Genomic DNA, 20174 nt, shown 5'->3' on the forward strand with positions numbered 1-20174 from the left:
GAACTAACCCCCAAATTGGAAACCCCAGGATGGAAGGCCTGGCCAAATCCTAGAGTGAAATATTAGAGGAGAGAAGAAAGGCTTAGAGAACTAGTCAGGCTAATACGTTGCCACGTAAAAATGTAAAAACCAAGAATTAATGTCAAACAGAGAGATAGTTTTCCTCTACTTGCCATGTGCAAATCTTCTCTTGTGGGGGGGGGAAAAAAAAGTCCAACAGCTGGAGAAGAAACGTCCCTGCCTTTTTTACCACAGGTGAGTGAGCAGATGGTATCTATTCACAAAAAAGGATATTTCCACGTATATTCCTCATGGCTTGCTGGAGTAAAATATTTCTTTATGTGTTTCACTGCTTCATCACTACCATTAGTTTTTCTGTCTACCCGGAAGTAAAACTCCTTAAGAACTATGTGTTCTTGGGGCGCCCGGGTGGCTCAGTCGGTTATGCGTCCGACTTCGGCTCAGGTCACGATCTCACGGCTCGTGAGTTCGAGCCCCACGTCAGGCTCTGTGCTGACAGCTCAGAGCCTGGAGCCTGCTTCGGATTCCGTGCCTCCCTCTCTCTCTGCTCTTGCCCTGCTCACACTCTGTCTCTCAAAAAGTGAATAAACATTAAAAAATATTTAATTAAAATATTTGTTAAAAAATACATAAGTAAAACATGTGTTCTTTACTAAAGCACTGTCAATACTGCCCCCTGTCTTCATCTGGAAGCAGGATCTTTTCCGTGTACTTCCAGAGTCATGAAGATAACCCTCTCTGCAGTATCTCAAATGTCATAAGCCTGAAGGGTCAAAGGAAGATATACTGAGCCTTAGTTTCTACCTTACGAAATGCAGCTAGTGATATGAAGGCTGACACACGTCCTTGGGAAGAAATAAAGATGAAAAAAGGGCATTATCATGTCACCACCAATGCCCGACACGATGGGGTCTACATTGCTTCTGTCACGTGGCCAGGGTCACGCCAGTGTGGGTGAATCTCCTTTTCACTCCCCACCATCCCAATGCCAGAGAGACATTTTCTTGCAACACCTGATGGGATTGAGCATAAAACTTGCCAGTCCGTGGTCAGAGATCTAATCGAATCACGAAACCAAAACCAAAAGTGATGCTCTGATCGGCCGTTCTTTGTTGAAAGGGTAAGTTTTGTATTCTTGAATGTGTTCTATGAGGCAAAGGATCCTATTTGCTTTTCTGATTCTCTATTCCCTTTCCAGTGTCACCCAGAGCCCAGTCATGCAGAACTCTCCCCAGACAACCCATAAACTTGAAGGACTCCAAATGTTTGCTCATAATGGTCCATCTGCCCAGGATGTGTTCTCCAATATCTTTCCCCGCCTTCTATACTCCTCAGGTGGTATGTGTATTATGAAGCCTCCTTAGATTGCTCTCAGTCAGGCAAGCCGATCCCTCCCTGGGTCCCCCATGGTATCTGTACGCCCATCTGTTAGAGGACCTACCACAATGTCTGCTGTCCTCTCTTCTCTCAATCCCCACCGCAGCCCCCAACACTGTCAGCTCCTTCACGACAGGGAGGAATTTTCTCAGTATCGAAGTTTCTAGCACGGTGTTTGGCAAATGGTTGGCACTTAGCCAATAAATCCTGAATGAAGCGATTACTATGGACGTATTCTATACTTAGCATATCCAAAAATGAACTTAATAACTTAATGATCCGGTAGCTAATCAGGTGGTGCTCGTTGGCCCCAGAATGTTCTCATATTTTGCCATCTTCAGGAAGATAAGGAAAGTGTTCACCAAAGTCATTGTGTATCTTCTTACAAGTAGGTTTTAATCCTTTGATTGATTTTTATGGACAGACTGATAATCCATTTATATTTCCTCATACTTTCTTTTTTATTAACAATTTTTCTTAATGTTTTTATTTATTTTTGAGAGAAAGAGAGAAAGACAGAGTGTGAGCAGGAGAGGGGCAGAGAGAGAGGGAGACACAGAATCCGAAGCAGGCTCCAGGCTCTGAACTGTCAGCACAGAGCCCGACGCGGGGCTCGGACTCATGAACTGAGAGATTATGACCTGAGCCAAAGTCGGACGCTTAACTGACTGAGCCACCCAGGCGCCCTACCTCATACCTTCTTTTTATTGCATACTCCCAACAGGCTTTCCCTCACTACCCTACATTCCCTATTTTGTTTAGATTGAGCTCTTGGCATTAAATTATTGTTTGCTTTGGTATCCTATAATGGTCATAACCAACTGCTAGATCATTAATTCATACCTTGTTGCTGTCATAAAACACAATGATCTAAACACCAATGGGTCCTACTTGGACGCACAACACGTCAATGATAAAAGCCATTGAATTGTGCACTTTGAGTGAACTGTATGTGGTGTGTGAATCATATCTCAGTAAAGATGTTTTTAAAAAAAACCCTCGGGTTGTCATTGACATACGGATTCTCATCCCTCGTACACCATTTTGTGCTTTCTCATATACCTGCTAAGGAAAGCGAGGCGCAGAGAGAAGCAACCTGTCCAAGATGACAAAGTTGGTTACTGGGAGAATCAGGATTGTACCCCAGTCCCCACACTCCCAGTCTAGAATTCATATTGAAGAACCAATATATGTCTGAAATGGAGCCTCATTATCCTGACGTTTCCAGAGATATGTCTTTGGGTAGGTCGGCGTCCTTGATGATAAACTTTGAAGCAATTCTGACTTGAGGACTGCTTTTATTAATGCTGTACCCATGCAGGCAGATCTACGGTTCCACTTAAGGAGATCTTACTGAGCTCTAAACTCAGTATAAAGATAATTCTTCTGACAATACAAGTGAGCCCTCTGACTATCTGAATTCCTGTTCTTATGTGGCAACCTTCGTTGGTTACATTGATTGGGCCCACTCCTTCAGAGGGACTCAGAGGGCAAGGCACCAGCATGATGGAGAATTAGAATGACTTCACTCATGAGATTCACAAGATGCAAAGGAAACTGGGGATTTCTTGCTCCTTCTTGTCTTTTGTAAGAATTTACCAAAAAAGAAAAAAAAAAGGGAGAAAAGCCATCGGAACCCATTTAGAGTCTGGATTCAGACTCACGGAATTTCAGTGACAGCTTAGCACGCTTTTGCTCTACCTTCCATATTGAGTCATGATCCCAGGGGGGAAGTAGGTGGTGTAACAGCCCCCGGAGTATTGCTCCTCGCACCAGTTCTTTTCTTCGTAGTGCACGGGCTGCAAGACAGAAGGACAAAAGCTCAGAGGAGACCCACAGGAAGCCAGCTAGGCTGGAATAAATCAAACACAGTCTGGTAGGCTTCTTACTGAAGAACCAATATCTATCTGAAATAGAGCCTTCTTAGCCCGATATTGTTAGAGACATGTCTTGGGGAAGCTAAGTGTCCTTGCTAATAAACTCTGAAGAAATTCTGACCCGAGAAAAGTTCTCTCACTTGGTGGATGCATGTGTCAGGAACCGTTTTACCTTTTATTTTGTTTTGTTTTATGTATGTATTTATGTATATATTTTTTTATTTTTACTTTTTTTAAATATGTATTTTTGATAGAGAGAGAGAGACAGCGCGAGAGGAGGGGCAGAGAGAGAGGGAGACACAGAATCCGAAGCAGGCTCTGGGCTCCGAGCTGTCAGCACAAAGCCCGACGTGGGGCTCGAACTCACGAACCGTGAGATCATGACCTAAGCTGAAGTTGGAGGCTTAACCAACTGAGCCACCCAGGTGCCCCTGTTTTTCTTTTAGAGAGAGAGAGAGAGAGAGAGAGAGAGCAGGTGTGAGTGGGGTAGACAGGCAGAGAGAGGAGGAGAGAGAGAGAGAGAGGGAGGGAGAAAGAGAGAAAATCCCAAGCAGGCTCCGCACTGTCAACGCAGAGCCCGATGTAGAACTCGAACCCACAAAAGTGTGAGATCATGACCTGACCCAAAATCGGGTCAGATGCTTAACTGACTGAGCCACCCAGGCACCCCATGACTGGTGTTTTCTGTTTAAAAATGCTGTTCAAAATGGGAATGTAAGCTGGTGCAGCCACTCTGGAAAACAGTATGGAGGTTCCTTAAAAAATAAAAACTAGAACTACCCTGTGACCCAGCAATTGCACTACTAGGTATTTATCCAAGGGATACAAGTGTGCTGTTTCGAAGGGACACATGCACCCTAATGTTTACAACAGCACTGTCGACAATAGCCAAAGTGTGGAAAGAGCCCAAATGTCCATCGATGGATGAATGGATAAAGAAGATGTGGTATAAATACACAATGGAGTATTACTCGGCAATGAAAAAGAATGAAATCTTGCCATTTGCAACTACGTGGATGGAACTGGAGGGTATTATGCTGAGTGAAATTAGTCAGAGAAAGACAAAAATCATATGACTTCACTCATCTGAGGACTTTAAAAGACAAAACAGATGAACATAAGGGAAGGGAAATAAAAATAATATAAAAACAGGGAGGGGGACAAAGCATAAGAGACTCATAAATATGGAGAACAGACAGAGGGTTACTGGAGGAGTTGTGGGAGGGGGGATGGGCTAAATGGGTAAGGGACACTAAGAAATCTACTCCTGAAATCATTGTTGCACTGTATGTTAACTAATTTGGATGTAAATCAAAAAAAAATAAAATTAAAAAAATAAATTAATTAAAATGCTATTCAAGAGGGGTGCCCAGGTGGTTCAGCGAGTTAAAAAAAAAATTTCTTAATCTTTATTTATTTTTGAGAGAGAGACAGAGTGTGAGCAGGGGAGGAGCTGAGGGGAGGGAGAATCAGAAGCAGGCTCCAGGCCCTGAGCTGTCAGCACAGAGCCCGATGCGGGGCCCGGACTCACGAACCGTGAGATCATGACCTGAGCCGAAGTCGGACGCTTAACCGATTGAGCCACGCAGGCGCCCCATACCAACGAGTTAAGCATCTGACTTTTGATTTTGACTCAGGTCATGATCTCACAGTCCTTGAGTTCGAGCCCCACGTTGGGCTCTGTGCTGACAGCTTAGAGCCTGAAGCCTGCTTCGGATTCTGTCTCCCTCCCCCCGCTTGTGCTCTGTCTCTCTCTCTCAAAGATAAATAAACATTAAAAAAAAAAAAAAGAATGAACAAAAATGATAAACTGAAAAGCCAGAGCAGCCTGACTAGGAGGAAGCGAGCCACGGTGAAGTTGAGCAAGATAAGTATGAAAGTAATAAGATTAAGCCATGTAGCTGCTCAAGTAGGTCACGGTGTGCATTGGGGAGATTTGGATTTAAGAGGCTTAGCACGTTAAACATTCTTAGCCCCCTCATTAGATTTTTCTCACGCTCTAACTGCTCACATGTACATGGGTCCCCATTGTCTTCAAATGCTTCATGGATAACTGGATTTAATAATTGCTTTCAAAAGGTGATTTTAATCCATGTTCGAACGTTAAAGAGCCAGCAGTCCGGTGAATGTAACAAGAACATCAATTCATTGCTTTAAAGACGGAGCAGGGAGGTGGTTATGGCTACTGGTTATGGGCACACTGGGTCCTCTGTCACCAAATGCCCTTAACACACTGCCTCTCTGTCCCGCCCCATCCTGCCTTTATCCACCTGGGTCGGTGGGGGGTTACTACTGGTTTATCTTGAAGAAAATCAAGAGCCAGGAAGAGCTCTGAACTCAGGGTCAAGTGTAGCATCGCCAAGGGCACAGCCGAGACCCATCCTCTCTGGGACAACCGGCCCCGTGCAGACCTTCCGAGAAGATTTCCGAGAAAACACGGGCTCTAGAACCCTACTTGCATGAGCCCCTCCCCAGTAGTCCCTTGAGGACACAGCCAGATCTCTCTCTCTCTCTCTCTCTCTCTCTCTCTCTCTCTCGGGAAAGAGATGAAACACAGCCTTACTTGCAAAGCTTCTTGGGAGCCCAGAACTTTTGCATAAAGCTCACAGAGTTTCTTCATCCTATGGAAGGGGGAGGGGGGAAGAAAAAGACAAAAGTGAAAACGAAGAACAAAAGAAAGTAAAAGACCCTGTGAGCTGTTGCTTCCACTAATCATTTCATTTTAATTTTTCCAAATAAGGCACTTTGTTCTTTAAAAAAAATTTTTTTTTGATGTTTATTTTATTTTTGAGACAGAGAGAGACAGAGCATGAACAGGGGAGGGGCAGAGGGAGAGGGAGACACAGAATCCGAAGCAGGTTCCAGGCTCCGAACTGTCAGCACAGAGCCCGATGCGGGGCTTGAACCCACGAACTGTGAGATCATGACCTGAGCCAAAGTCGGATGCTTTAACTGACTGAGCCACCCAGATGCCCCAACAAGGCACTTTGTATCTATTCCAAATGTCTTAAATCTATGAGGTCATAAACAGTATTAAGGGAGACAAAGTGATACGTGGCCTGCATTGCAGGGGGCATCCGGCAATTTGTTTATTTATTCAAGAAAACATTGTGTACTGGGGCGCCTGGGTGGCTCTGTCGGTTGAGCGTCAGATGTCAGCTGAGGTCACAAACTCACTGTTCGTGAGTTCAAGCCCTGCGTCGGGCTCTGCACTGACAGGGTACAACCTGCTTTGGATCCTCTGTCTCCTTGTCTCTCTGGCCCTCCCCCACTGTCTCTCTCAAAAATAAATAAACATTTTTAAAAAAAGGAGAAAACAGTGTGTACCTCTGAAGTCGGTCAGTCCGCTAAGCGCTAAAGATTCTGGAGGGATCTGGACATGATCCTTGCATCCCCCTTCCTGTCAGCCTCCGCCCCCCAACCAGGAAGTGGCCAGAGCAGAAAGAGGAAACAGCCAGAAAAGCTTTGCATTCTGCTTCTGCAGAACACTTACATACTAGGAGATTTTGAGCAGGTTCCTTAAACTCTCTGAGCTTTAGTTTTATCAACAAACTGGCATGATTGTTTCCATTCCTGGTGTAAAACCGTGTGGCCCTCAGACCACCACCATCAGCAGGAGCATCACCCTGGGAACTTGTTAGAAATGCGAATTCTCAGGCCCCACCCCAGACCAGCTGGTTCAGAAACAACAGTGGCAGAGTTGGGTTTTCCCAACCCTTCCAGGCGATTCTCAAGTTTGAGGACCACTGATGTGAAGCACATAAAGGTCCTGGCCCAGTAACTGGGACATAACAGGTGTTCAATAAATGGTGGCTCTTAAGGTTGATTTTATTTTTGAGAGAGAGACAGAGACACAGCCCGCGTGTGGGAGGGGCAGAGAGACAGGGAGACACAGAAAAGAAGGCGGCTCCAGGTCTGAGCTGTCAGCACGGAGCCCGACGTGGGGCTCAAGCTCTAGAACCGTGAGCTCGTGACCAGAGCCAAAGTCAGACGCTTAACCGACCTGAGCCACCCAGGTGCCCCAATAAATGGTAGCTCTAAAGAAATTTAGTTTCATGGGGGAATTGGACATTAGCCAACAGTTAGCATTAGTCAGTTAAGGAATGACATTATAGTTATTTCAAGTCTGATTTTTATAGAACGCTGAAGGGAATCTTACAAATGATTTAGAGTCAGGCAATGACTTTCAAACGTAGCATGACAACCTACGAGAAAGACAGATTATTCAGTAAGATGGTACTGGGACAAAGAGCTACCCATGAATGAAACCAAGTTCAAGTCCCCTGCGACTTCTTACACCAAAATATATTTAGGAGGACGAAAGAGCTTCAACATAATAGATGAAAATGAAAAAGTAATTGGAAAATGAGCGATTTTTACGATAATCTTGGAATAGAAAAATCTTTTGTGGGGCACCTAGGTGGCTCAGTTGGTTAAGTGCCTGACTCTTGATTTTGGCTCAAGTCATGATCTCATGGTTTGTGAGTTCGAGCCCCACATCGGGCTTTACGCTGTCAATCTGTGGTTCGGATTCTCTCACTGCCCCTCCCCCAGGCGCCCTCGCTCCCTCTCTCAAAATAAATAAACATTTTTAAAAGAAGTTTTTTCTAGGGGCACCTGGGTGGCTCACTTGGTTGAGCATCTGACTTTGGCTCAGGTCATGATCTCATGGTTCAGGAGTTCAAGCCCCAGGTTGGGCTCTGTGCTGACAGCTCAGAGCCTGGAGCCTGCTTTGGATTCTGTCTCCGTTTCTGTGCCCCTCCCCGGTTCGCGCTCTGTCTCTCTCTCTATCTCTCTCAAAAGCAAACATTAAAAAATTTTAAAAAATCTTTTCAATGTATACAAGACCATTCAGAAGCAATGATTTTAAACATTGATAAATTGAACTTCATAGGAAGTTAAAATTTTATTATAGCATCAAACAAATAAACCATAAACATGGTCAAAAGATAAACTGGGAGGGGCGCCTGGGTGGCTCAGTCGGTTAAGCGTCCGACTTCAGCTCAGGTCACGATCTCGCGGTCCGCGAGTTCGAGCCCCACGTCGGTCTCTGGGCTGATGGCTGAGAGCCTGGAGCCTGCTTCCGATTCTGTGTCTCCCTCTCTCTCTGCCTCTCCCCCGTTCATGCTGTGTCTCTCTCTGTCTCAAAAATAAATAAATGTTTAAGAAAAAAAAAAAGATAAACTGGGAAAAGAGTTGTTGGAGGCACTGTTCCAGGCACTGGAGATCCAGCAGTGAACGGGCCAGACGAAACCTCCTACCTTCTTGGATCTTAATATTCCAGTGGCATTTTTTTTTAGGTGCGTGGCCCCATCAGACCTCCATACCCCCGGCCAAGCACAGTGGTGGCCATAGTCCCAGAGGATGGTGATAACAGGCGGGGAAGGAATGCAATTCAGAGGCTCTTACTTGGGATATCCGCATCAGTGGTGGTGTGGGAATAAATAATTGGTGGGGGTGAACACTAACTGCTGGAAGAAACTGCGGCCTCCAGAAAAACTCGTCCCTCTGTATCTCTCATCTGTAACTGTCACACATCACTCATGCAACGACACAGCAGACTGCCCTGCCATGCAGTCATTTAGTCTACCTGGTTGTCTCCTTCCCAAGTGCATTTCCTGCCCCTGGGCTATGTCCATTTCTGTATTCAAGATAGCTCCTTGCATGGTATCTTATGTACAATAAACTCACCAAGTGATCATCTGACTACTTGGTTCTCAAAGACCCTCATATGTAACATAGCGCCCCCGTCGCATTGGCGGCACACATATTATTAGGCGGTCTTTAAGTTACGAAGTGTAGTAAAATGGAAAGGCAGGCGAGTAGGCGGAAAAGAGGGAAAGAAGAAAAGAAAGGAGGGAGGGAGGAGGAAGGGGGGGAGGGAAGAAAGAAAGAAGAGTGATTTTTTTTTTTCTTACCTTTCATCTTTGGTAAGACGTGCCAGTTTCCTGGCTTTGTGGGCAAGGATAAATCTAAAACATACAAATAAGGGGGGAAATTAATGGCTGCTTTCATCCTGGCCGCATTTCTACAGCCACACACGTGCCTCGAGTACAATCGAAAAGTTGACCAGAAGAAACACATTCTATACTAATTTATCTTGTTCGATGTTTTACTCTTTATGTGCTGCGTCCTTGACATTGACAAGCACCTTCTAGCTTCTGGGATGTGAGGGACTAAACACAGATGATGGCCATAATTTCTGCCTAAGATAATGACTATGACTGACCCACCTCCCCCACGTGGCTGATGGCCAACAAGAATGAGCCCTTGGGTCTCAAATGCTCATCTAAGGTTGGAGCCTTTTCAACTTCATCCAGCCCTTGCTCTTTGATTCTGTCCCCATGATGGTGTCTCCCTAGTGCCCAGACTCGGAAAATCTGCCTCCATTTGTAGCTCTATAATCGCCTTCAACTTAACAACTGGCTTTGATTTCCCTGTTGTCGCTCGTGCTTCTCTTGGAAATACATTTGTATATATCTTAGGGCCCATGTCAGTTTTGGCTGCTTCAGGTAATCACCAATCTGGACTGGTTCTGACCACTAAGACATCCCCAATCTGTGCCGCTTTTCCCTGCCAAGCAGAGGGCTGGGCCGGCCTTAGATCCTCTCTAGCAGGACTTGGAAAATCTCAGCATCCCACCTAAGTACCATGGATGCCCATACGGAATCCACAAGAAGCCCTTTTAGTAAAACACCCCACATCATCTTTATATTATGCTTTCATAAAAGATAGGCCACCAAAATATAGCTACTCCCCAGCACTAAATACGAAGCAGAAAATGGATACAACAAACTTTAAAATATTTTTAGTATTCTACTTCTTTTCTAAATATCTATCCATTGGAACACATTATTATTTTTTTCTAAAGGCATTAAGAATTTTTCTACTGCCGGATTTGAAGAATAGTGCCATTGGGTAAAAAATTATTTAACAATGTTTGGGGCACATTTATGAAGAGACTGGGAATATTTTGGCAACACCGAATGGCATCCACACCACCATAAGCATGCCTTACCCCATTATGGCGGCATAGTTGCCATCAGGTTTGGTATCATCCAACGTGTAGGCAATTGGAGCTTCCTCTCCTTCAATAATCATGGTTCCACAGTAATCTTGGAGAAGCCCAAAATGGAAAAAGGTATTCATCACTCTATCAAACTACCCAGAACAGTTACTGTGAAGCATACATTTTCAACTTAAGAAGCCCAAAGAAGCCCAACTTAAGAAGCTCCGTTGGTTAAGCACCCGACCTGTTGGGTTTTGGCGAAGGTCATGATCTCACGGTTCGTGAGTTCGAGCCCTGCGTCCATTCTCTTTCCTTCTCTCTCTGCCCCATCCCCGCTTGCGCGCACGCGCTCTCTCTCTCAAAATAAATGAATAAACTTAAAAACGTTTTTGTAAATAAAAATTAAAAAATAAAAAAAGAAGCCCAAAGGCCAAATATGTTACACTCTCAATAATGAAGGCAGACCAAACTGATGTCAAAAGGAGGGGTAAGTAGCCAACATTTTGTGAAAAATCAAACTGTAGACACCTCTCTGCACAGAATAAAGCAATGTGATGCTATGAATGACTCCAGGCCACAATTCAATAAAATCTTATTTTCATGCTAAGACTGGGTCCTGTCCCGTTTCCTCTTTCATAAGAAATCAGATAAACCCAAAGATGTGTAAAAAAAACCAAAACAAAACACTAGTCAATTGTTGTAAAATAGAAGGGACTGAATGTTCACATTCTAGGGGAAGCCACTTAGACTAAGCCAACTGTTCTTGATTTTCTGGAGAGTCCCAAACCCTCATTTGCTACACGATCTCCAGAACAACTCGCGAAACGTCTGCTCATTCTGGGCAAAAGTGCTTCTCTCAGTCCCCTCCATCATTTCCTGGCAAATCTGAGGTTGTTTGAACGAACTTAAGGTGGATCTGAAACAAATGTTGTGCAGAAAATGCAATGAGAGGGTTTGAAAAGGAGAAAGAAAAAACAGAGAACGGACCTGAAGGCTTTTTTGTACCTACACCTGCTTCTCTCTCTCTCTCCTTCCACATTCCCCTGGCTGTGCACCCGTGAGAATCAATGTCTCAGTCAGTCACTGCACGGAGGAGTGCTTGCCTACTGCTCCAGGGTGCAGGGACAGGAAAAATGTTGAGAAAAGCTGAAGTATGGGAAGAAGAAATGTCTTAAGTCCATCCAAGAACTCCAGAAGATTTAAGGATCCAAGAGAAATAGCCAACGAATCCTCCATTATAAGACGACAAGAAAGAAAAGACAAACAGGACAGGATGTGATAAGAGAAAAGAAAGAGGGGCGCCCGGGTGGCTCAGTCAGTTAAGCGTCCAACTCTTGATTTTGACTCAGGTCAGGATCTCACGGTTCGTGGGTTCCAGCCCTGAATCGGGCTCTGTGCTGACAGTGCGGAGCCTGCTCGGAATTCTCGCTCTCTCCCTCTCTCTCAAAATTAAAAAAAAAGAGAGAGCCAGAGAAAAGAAAGAGTGCACACTGATGGTGTGTGGGTCAGCTGGATTGGACAGAGAGCTTGTGAAGGACACCGGCTGTCCCGAGTGGAGGCCCTGCTTTTTGGATGGAGTGGTTCCTTAGACACCTCTTCTCAGAGCAATGCTGGCCTCTGAGCCATGCAGGCACACTGGGCGGAAGTGAAGGAACAAGGGGCAGAGAGAAGAGTCCCGTATATGCCAGGACAAAGAAGGAATTCTTGGGGAAGAGAAGACGATGATTCAGCGAGTAGAAGCCATCTCTCTGAAAGAGGTGTAACATTCTCAGGGAGAAAGGAGAAGATATTACAGTCATCGGAGGTGAAAAAGAGGAATATGCACGCTAAAATAATTTAATGGGATTTTGTGAGTGTGGGGGTGTGGAGGGAGAAGTTTAGAGAAAACGATCACCCTCCTCTGAAAGAATAACTGAAGTTCACCAAAGACACAACTGAAGGAAAAATAAGGAAGAATGTCCTATCAGATGCCAAACATATTATAAAGCCACAGTCATTAAAACAGTACAGCACTGGGGTGCCTGGGTGGCTCAGTTGGTGAAGCCTCTGACTCTTGATTTTGGCTCAGGTCGTGATGCCACAGTGTGTGGGATCGCGCCCTGCGTTGGGCTCTGCAGCGATATCGCGGAGCCTGCTTGGGATTCTCTCTCTCCTTCTTTTTCTGCCCCACTGGATAATATAAATATGTGCTCTCCAAACTGGGATGTGCACACATAGATTGCGCGCCTAGATAGCGGAGGAAGTTGTTCGAAATTCTGGCTTTTTAATCCACCTTTTCAAAAAAGTCTACTTTTGTATATTTTATAATTATAACAATGCATATTCCAGAGGTCCATGTCCATAACTTAGGAATAAACATATACACTGGTCATCAATGTTTACGTTTTTTTTATGTATTGGGCTACAAACAAAATCTGGAGCCCAGCAACAAAGACAGGGGAAAGGGTTAATCCAGAAAAGCCCTACGTATATATGGGAGTTCAGTAGGCTGAAACCATCATAAACAAATTTTAAAGACAATCTGCAACATATACAGAAAACAGCTGAATAGGGGCGCCTGGGTGGCTCAGTCGGCTAAGCATCCGACTTCGGCTCAGGTCATGATCTCGTGGTCTGGGAGTTCGAGCCCCGCATCAGGCTCTGTGCTGACAGCTCACAGCCTGGAGCCTGTTTCAGATTCTGTGTCTCCCTCTCTCTCTCTGACCCTCCCCCGTTCATGCTGTCTCTCCCTGTCTCAAAAATAAACGTTAAAAAAAATTTTTTTTAAAAAGAAAACAGCTGAACAGGCAAAGGATAAATAGGTAATTTACAAAATAATTTAATATAGCCTCAACCTTCTTTACAATTTTTTTTAACATTTATTTATTTTTGAGAGACAGAGACAGAGCACGAGTGGGGGAGGGGCAGAGAGAGAGGGGGACACAGAATACGAAGCAGGTTCCAGGTTCCGAACTGGCAGCATAGAGCCTGACACGGAGCTCGAAACCCCATGAGATCATGACCTGAGCCGAAGTCGGATGCTTAACCAACTGAGCCATCCAGGTAGTTACCCTAGCCTCAAGACCTTCTTAATGATTAAAACTTACAAATTCTGGGCGGCTCTTTTTGCCCATGGGTCCTGTCCCTGTGCTTTACTAAAATCACCCTTTTTTGCACCAAATAAATAAATAAATAAAACTTACAAATTCTAGATAAATGGGATATTTTCCTCTATTGACCACCAAAATGTTGAAAATGTGATTAGTGGGCAAGGACAGGAACCCTAACAAAATTTTCAAACATCTACCCATGTCAATCGACTTCAAAATGCCACTTTGACAAATTTATCAAAAGGAAGTGGTCCTATACAGATTTGCGGAGCTATCTGAAGAATGCATTTTACTGCAGCATAGTTGGGTAATAGCAAAAACTTGGAAACACTTGACATGCTTATCAAGAGCAGACCTATGCGGTAAATTCTGATGGAGCTGTACAACGAAACACTGTTTGTTCAGTTGTTGAAATGAGGTAGATTGATTGATTTTTATTTTATTTTTTAATTTTAAATAGAATTTATTGTCAAGTTGCCTAACATACAGTGTAGACAGTGTGCTCTTGGCTTCGGGGGTAGAGTCCCGTGATTCATCACTTACATACAACATCCAGTGCTCATCCCAACAAGTGCCCTCCTCAATGCCCATCATCCATATTTCCCTCCCCCCCACCCTGATCAACCCTCAGATTGTTCTCAAAATGAGGTAGATTTAAATGCCCTGATGCGGAGAAATGTCTATGGTGTATTGTTAACTGAAAAAAAGCAAATATCTTGTTTAGTACATATCTCGTTTTTAAAAGAAATGTTTTTGAGGGGCGCCTGGGTGGCTCAGTCAGTTAAGCGTCCAACTTCGGCTCAGGTCATGATCTCGTGGTCTGTGAGTTCGAGCCCCGCGTCGGGCTCTGTGCTGACAGCTCAGAGCCTGGAACCTGCTTCGGATTCTGTGTCTCCCTCTCCCTCTGCCCCTCCCCTGCTCACGTTCTGCCTCTCTCTGTCTTTCAATAATAAATAAATGTTAAAAAAAAATTAAAAAAAAATAAATGTTTTTGGAAAAATTTAGAACATGTTTATTTAAAATTATATTTGCATGTAAATGTTACATATTATTTAATATATATTTAAAGTATATATATACTTATTTATTTATGAAGTGTATACATATATATATTTTTTAATACATATGTGTACACATACATTTAAAGTATTATCGGGGCGCCTGGGTGGCTCAGTCAGTTAAGCAGCCGACTTCGGCTCAGGTCATGATCCTGCCGTTCGAGAGTTCGAGCCCCACATCGGCCTCTGTGCTGACAGCTCAGAGCCTGGAGCCTGCTTCGGATTCTGTGTCTCCCTCTCTCTCTACCCCTCCGCTGCTCACACTCTGTGTCCTCTCTCTCAAAAATAAACATTAAAAAAAATTAAAGTATTACCTGTGCATATGCTACATTTCTAAAGATAAACAACTTAAAGTTTTAGTAGTTGTTCCTTACGGGAGGATATGCCAGGACACATACCATAGGAGAGGGACATTTTTATTGTTTTTGTAAATTTTACTTTTAAGTTTTACAGATTCACTTCTGTAATTTTTTATTTTTAAAAAATGCTTATTTATTTTGAGACGGAGGAGGGGAGAACGTGAATGAAGGAGGGGCAGAGAGAGAGGCAGACAGAATCTCAAGCAGGCTCCCTGCTGTCAGGGCAGAGCCCGATGTGGGGCTCGATCTCACGAACCACGAGATCATGGCCTGAGCCAAGTCAGACGCTCAAATTGCCTTAATTTAATATAGTAGAATCTCAACACAAGTGAGAGGCTGCCTGGAAATTTTCAGAATCTTATTTTGGTGAATGGCTCTATACACTCATACTTTAAAAAACTGTATTAGAAAGTATTAACTACTTCTTTTCTTTTCTTTTTTATTTTAGAGAGACAGAGGGCATGGGGGAGAGGTGGCAGAGGGAGAGTGAGAATCCCAAGCAGGCTCCACGATCAGTATGGAGCCTGATGCGGGGCTCGATCCCATGACCCTGGGATCATGACTTGAGCTGAAATCGAAAGTCAGACACTCAACTGACTGAGCCACCCAGGTGCCCCAGTAATAACTATTTTCACAAGATTCTGTGGCAGGATAAAGCAAAACTTTACATATTAAATTATAAGAAGAGTCATATTCCAAGGGACGTAAATTCCATGAGTTTGCGCCAATGTTTTATTTGATAGAATTGTACTCAGAACCTGGACTAATGTTTTATACCCAGCATTCTAATAAAACCAGTTACATGCAAATACATGTCTTTGCACCAAGTTTCCCGGACCTTCTCCTGATAATACTCACCCTTTTTCCTCCAGAAGGGCTCTTTATAATAAACTATGCATTTGATGACTGATCCCAAAGGCACGCGAGTGATCAGCTGGTTTCTCATCATGGGCAGAGGGGGATTGAAATGGATCTTCATGCCCAGAATAGGAGGAATAGCACTAATCACATACTTAGCCTGAAAGAAAAACGTGGTTAAACAGAGTTCGTGGGTTTTTTTTTTTCCTAATGTTTCTCCTTTATTTTACCCTTGGCCCCCTTTGAGTATCTTCTCTTTTTTTTTCCCCCAAAGGTTTTATTTTTAAGGAATCTCTACACATGACATGGGGCTCAAACCCACAGCCCCGAGATCAAGAGTCACACGCTCTGCTGACTGAGCCAGCCAGGTGTCCCTCGAGTGTCTGCTTAACAGAAAAACTGGAAGAGTCATGTTAAAACCAAAATTAGCCCTTATTGTTCCCTAGTTCGAACCTTCCAATGACTTTCCATCACACCTGGAGTCAAAGCCAAGTCTCCCACACTCACCTCCAAGGCCATGCATGAAATGAACTCCTGTTACAGCTCTGATCTCCTATTAATCTTCCCCTCACTCCTTTGATTCTGCCACTTGACCACTTGCTGTTCCTTCATCATGCCGGGCTCACTTCTACCTCAGGGCCTTTGCACTGGCTGTTCCATCTACTTGGAACACTCTTTCCTCAGAGAGCCACATGGCTCAACCTCTCATTTTATATCACCTTATGACCTTATTTAAAATTGCATGACCAATCCCCTCACCCTACCTTCTGGCACACCTTCTTCTCCTTGCTGATTGATTTTTTTGCCATAGTACTTACCACTATGTGCCATACTTTGTATCTTTTTTTTTTAATTTTAACGTTTTTTTATTTATTTTTGAGACAGAGAGAGACAGAGTATGAACGGGGGAGGGGCAGAGAGAGAGGGAGACACAGAATCGGAAGCAGGCTCCAGGCTCTAAGCCATTAGCCCAGAGCCCGACGCGGGGCTCAAACTCACCGACCGCGAGATCGTGACCTGAGCTGAAGTTTGACACTCAACCGACTGAGCCACCCAGGCGCCCCCATACTTTGTATCTTAACCACATATTTGATTATGCCCTTTCTTCTTCACTAGAATGTAAGCCACATGAGGGCAGAGAATTTTATTTTTGTTCCCTGTTCTGTTCCCAGTTCCTAGAAGAATGCCAGACACATAGAAGGCACTTGATATTTATTAAATAAATATTTTCTTTGGTATCTACTTACATAGGAGCCCAATACAGAGGGTTGAATATGATTTTGTAACCCTGCCCTCTCCTGCAATATTCTGGTTCTCTTTTCCCTTCTTTCACACCCTTTTGGCAAGGGGAATGTCTGTAAAGTCTGGAATATTCTTGGCTTTATTTAAGCTTTGGTTATCAATGGGACTCTGGCCACTTCCCATAGTTAAGGGCTCTTGGTTACCTCATACACCTCCTGGTTTAGGGTCTCCACAAGGACATTTTCTCCTGTCTGGTCAATGTGGGTCACAGGCCTCTCCAGCTTCACTTGGTCCCCAAGGAGGTCCATTATCCGCTCACTCACTTGACCAGATCCGCCCACAAATTTCCTCTCCTGCAGAGAAAAGGGGACTCAAGAGATGGGTAGGAAATATAGGAATGGGTTTCAATTATTAAGTTGCTAGATTTTCTCATACATCTCTATGCGACACACGAAAGGTTGCATTTTGCTGTTGCCAATAGTGTCTTCTTTAAAAAATTTTTTTTAGTGTTTTTTGATTTTTAAAAAAAATTTTTTTTAATTTTTTTTTTTTTTAACGTTTATTTATTTTTGAGACAGAGAGAGACAGAGCATGAGCAGGGGAGGGGCAGAGAGAGAGGGAGACACAGAATCGGAAACAGGCTCCGGGCTCTGAGCTGTCAGCACAGAGCCCGATGCGGGGCTTGAACTCACAGACCGCGAGATCATGACCTGAGCCGAAGTCGGACGCTTAACCGACTGAGCCACCCAGGCGCCCCAATGTTTATTGATTTTTGAGAGAGAGACAGAGAGATAGAGAGAGAGAGGGAGAGAGAGCGCGCGCACGAGCAGGGGAGGGGCAGAGAGAGGGAGAACCAGAATCAGAAGCAGGCTCCAACTCATGAATCGCGACATCATGACCTGAGCTGAAGTCGGACACTCAACTGACTGAGCCACCCAGGCGCCCCCAGCCAACAGCGTCTTTGGTCATTGTTTTCTAACTAGTGATTGCCGGCTTTGGACAAAATTACAGGCCTTCTAACAAGGTGACTGTTTTTTGTGGATTCCCAGGCTTCACTCTCTGCTGGACATCCTCAGCCTGGCCCCCATGTACCCACCTGCCCGGCCGCTGCCCCTGCCTCGTGTCCCACCTGCATCGTTCCAGTCACAGCTGGGCCACTGCTTGCCTGAGCGCACTTAAGCCTGTTTTTCCCTTCCTTGTTTCTCAGGCTGCGAACCTCCCTGGCCCAGCTACCCCCAGGCCACCTGACTCTCTGTTGCAGGCTACCGATCTCATCCTGGGTCAGGCGCCTGTTGCTTCTGAATGTTCTGCGTGGCTGTGCGCACGGTTGAGCTGACTGCTTTCTCCTAAATTTTCAGTTCAGTCATTTGTTTAAAATTTTATCTAAATCCAAGTTAGTTAACATAGAGTGTAATAATGATCTCAGTCGGGAGTAGCATTGAGTGACTCATCACTGACATACAACACCCAGTGCTCATCCCAACAAGTGGCCTCGTCAATACCCCTCACCCATTTAGCCCATCCCCCCACCCACAGCCCCTCCAGCAACCCTCAGTTTGTTCTCTGCGTCTAAGAGTGTCTTATGGTTTGCGGTTCAGTTGAGTTTTTAAAAGATTATTTCAAATAGGTCTGAGACGAAGGAAAAGGAGAGGGACAAAGCGATAGAGGAAATGGACTCAGAGAAGAAGGAGGGGGAGGAGGGGAAGCGGCGGGGGGGTGGGGGGAGAATGAGGAAGGGGAAAGAAGGAAATTGACCACCAAGCAGATTATGTAAGATCTCTAATTCACTTCCTACTGGGCCTAGCACAGGGCTTCACACAATGCTGGGGCTCAGGAAGCAAGAAATGAATGAATGAATGAATGAATGAGTGAATGAATTTTGTGTGGTATGTGTGTTTGAGATTGAAAGTGCATTTCTGACTGCAAAAACATGTAGAGAGGTAAGCCTAAACTTAAAACCACATTGGCTGCTGGGCTCTCACGCTGCGTACTGAACAGGCTGTCCCTTAACCAAAGCCACTCGGAGCTGCCATCGTGAAGTTCCAACGTCCGTGAGCCTGCCTCCTGCTTCATCCATCGTGAATACCATCCATTCATGATACCAATCTTTTATTTAGGCGTGGTGTTTTTCGGCTGGAATGGTGGGGGAGTGGATGGGTACCTGCCCTCCATTGGTTGTTGAGATGATCCTGGTCGTGCCCCCACACTGCTTCACATACCACAGGAACCAGAGAGCAGAGACCTCGTGGGTCTCCGCAGTGACACACAGGTTCACAAAGAGAGTGGCAAGCTGCTTGGCAGATCTGCTCAGGAAGAAACAAGAGCACAATGAGCAAACGTGAGAGGGCATCTTCTTCATACTCTGGAAATTATTCAGGCAATAAACTTACTTGGCTAACTGTAGCGCAGTTTGGCTGTGTTGTCACTAGAAATCGTCACTAGGGTCCAGTATTATAAAACATGACATCAGAGAGCTTGGGGGAAGGAGGTTTATTTTCCCCTTACCCCAAACGGCTTACTGAGACTCAGCTTGTATTCCATTTGGGGTGCTATCATGATTTCTCTCCATATACCAGCTCCTCTTCCCGTGGTCCCCATCTCAGTGAAAGGCAACATCATTCACCCAACTGCTAAGGCCAACGCTCTAGAAATCAACCCTGATTTCTCTCTTTCCGTCACTCGCCCCCCAATCCGCTCAATCAGGAAGTCACGTTGTCTCTCGCTACACCACTCCACCTTCACCACTACCAATTTAGCATCCTCTCTTGCCAGGAGTACTGTAATTATTTCTTCTAGACTGGTCTCTCCGCCTCCACTCATCATTGCCTGGTGTCCATTCACGACACTCAAAGCCAGAAGCTTTTTACCCACTCCCCACTGTGGTGTTCCTTCTGTAGTGTAAATCAAGTCATGTCCTTCTCCTGTTTTAAACCCTTCAATGGCATCCTATCAAAACCAGGATAGAATTTGGATCTTTCCCCTTTGCCTGCAAAGCCCTAAGTGACCTAGCCCGGGCCTCCTTTTTCTACCTTGTTCTGTACCCTCTCTACTTCTTTTTTATTTTAACATTTGTTGAGAGACAGAGAGAGAGAGAGAGAGAGAGAGAGAGAGAGAATGAGAATCTTAAGCAGGTTCCACACTCAGTGAAGAGCCTGACTCGGGGGTTCAATCCCATGACCCTGGGATCACGACTTGGGCTGAAATCAAGAGTTGGATGCTCAACTGACTGAACCACTCATGTGTCCCCCCTCTCCACTTCTTCTAATGTCTCCTCAGAAAGATGA

At 44.8% G+C, this 20174-nt stretch overlaps 1 protein-coding gene across 1 annotated transcript in view; it reads right to left on the reverse strand.

Annotated features, from left to right (window-relative positions):
- Window positions 1–20174, reverse strand: part of MAOB (monoamine oxidase B) — a 112475-nt gene that overhangs the window by 5672 nt on the left and 86629 nt on the right. Inside the window, exons 6-12 of the mRNA XM_027054174.2 lie at window positions 19052–19193; window positions 17094–17243; window positions 15649–15808; window positions 10294–10390; window positions 9194–9247; window positions 5839–5896; window positions 3100–3197 (exon numbers count right to left, since the gene is read on the reverse strand). Coding sequence (XP_026909975.1) covers window positions 3100–3197; window positions 5839–5896; window positions 9194–9247; window positions 10294–10390; window positions 15649–15808; window positions 17094–17243; window positions 19052–19193 — 759 coding nt within the window. The remainder of the gene's footprint in view (window positions 1–3099; window positions 3198–5838; window positions 5897–9193; window positions 9248–10293; window positions 10391–15648; window positions 15809–17093; window positions 17244–19051; window positions 19194–20174) is intronic.

This window comes from Acinonyx jubatus, chromosome X (assembly GCF_027475565.1).
Source record: "Acinonyx jubatus isolate Ajub_Pintada_27869175 chromosome X, VMU_Ajub_asm_v1.0, whole genome shotgun sequence".
Taxonomy (NCBI): Eukaryota; Metazoa; Chordata; class Mammalia; order Carnivora; family Felidae; genus Acinonyx; species Acinonyx jubatus.